The following is a 1,504-nucleotide window of genomic DNA, read 5'->3' on the forward strand; positions in this document are numbered from 1 at the left end:
GCGACTGATTCACCAAGTCACACCTGGTCGTGATAGCTGTAAAAGCCGAGACCACTAACTGAAATGGTGTTTGTTTCCCACCAATAACGCAATTATTCTTTCGATATAAACCAGGGGTCTTCAACGTTTTTCAGGCCAAGGACCCCTTAACTGAGAGAGATATGAAGCGCAGGGACCCCCCCCCCCCCCCACTACATTGTTTACAATATTGTGTTACAGATTTAACTTTTTCATATAGATTTCATAGCTATAGCTTCATTGACTAACATCAGTGTTGTGTAAATTTCGTTTTTTTGTGTTAATTTCAGACATTTAACCACTTAAAACCTAGTACTTGATTCTTGAAAATCTTGAAAATCTAGAAGCTCACAAGAGCTTGTAGATCTGCTATTTTCGGCTAGAATAGGGATTGTAGGGTTCAAGTGGTTAATGTAAAAAAAATAAATTAAAAAATCCTATCACACAAAGATTTGGCGGACCCCCTATAGTAGCTCTGAGGACCCCCTAGGGGTCCCGGACCCCCTGTTGAAGACCCCTGAAATAAACGGTAGAACAAATGTTGTCTCTTTCCTACCTGGTGGATGAGGAACGCTACCAGGACGCGGACTCCAATCTCCATGTTCTGTTCAGTTCGTTGGGAATTAATTCAGTTCAAACGCAGGTAACAGAGGATGAAACAGTTCTGGTCATAATTCCACAGTCCAGCCGTTAATGCTGCGAGTTGAAGCCAACTTCCCACTAGATCCAACTGCAGTGTGATCAGCAAAGCATTGGAGAGAGAGAGAGAGAGAGAGAGAGAGAGAGAGAGAGAGGGAGAGAGAGAGAGATCAGCAAAGCATTGGAGAGAGAGAGAGATCAGCAAAGCGTGAGAGAGAGAGAGAGAGAGAGAGAGAGAGAGAGAGAGAGAGAGAGAGAGAGAGAGAGCGAGCGATCGGAGCCCAGAGCACCACCAATAGATTTATAGAGGATCTGATGCGCACGAACCTGCCAGAGTCCGTCTGCAGTCTGTCTGCACCACAACTTGTTATCAGCGGGGGTTTCTGTTGCATTGCACACATATTAGGCTGATCATATTATAGCCATTGCATTATGCAATGGATAAAATATGATCAGCCTAATTATGTGCAATATGTGCAATGGGAAACAATATTTTTCCCTTGACATTAATGGCAAGATTTTGTTTAATTGAATTGAAAGCCCTTATCGAAGTGTGTTACGATTTGATCCGCTAAATCTAAAGAGGCGTATGTGGCAGGTAATGTGCTGTGTCTCATTACAATAAACGGGTTCTTTGTAATGTCATTTTGGCATTAAAAAAAAGAGAAAAGGCCAGCTAAACTCTTTCCTTCACTATAAAGGTCCAATAGGAACAGTTATTACTGCAGGTTTATTATGTGTATTAATTTGCTGGCTCTGGTAAATTGTGAATAGCCTATACTGCAAACAAACACAAATAAGATATTTTAGTATAGGCTTAACTGCTAGGCCTAATTGAAACAATTCC

At 41.6% G+C, this 1,504-nt stretch overlaps 1 protein-coding gene across 1 annotated transcript in view; it reads right to left on the reverse strand.

Annotated features, from left to right (window-relative positions):
• The window catches only part of LOC311047444 (cadherin-13-like), a 249,065-nt gene extending 248,374 nt beyond the window's left edge, over positions 1 to 691 (reverse strand). Inside the window, exon 1 of the mRNA XM_084060172.1 lies at positions 575 to 691. Within this exon, the coding sequence (XP_083916298.1) occupies positions 575 to 619 (45 nt within the window). The 5' untranslated portion in view covers positions 620 to 691. The remainder of the gene's footprint in view (positions 1 to 574) is intronic.
• Between the last annotated feature and the right edge of the window lie 813 nt (positions 692 to 1,504).

This window comes from Gymnoscopelus microlampas (assembly GCF_963454915.1).
Source record: "Gymnoscopelus microlampas genome assembly, chromosome: 6".
NCBI lineage: Eukaryota > Metazoa > Chordata > Actinopteri > Myctophiformes > Myctophidae > Gymnoscopelus > Gymnoscopelus microlampas.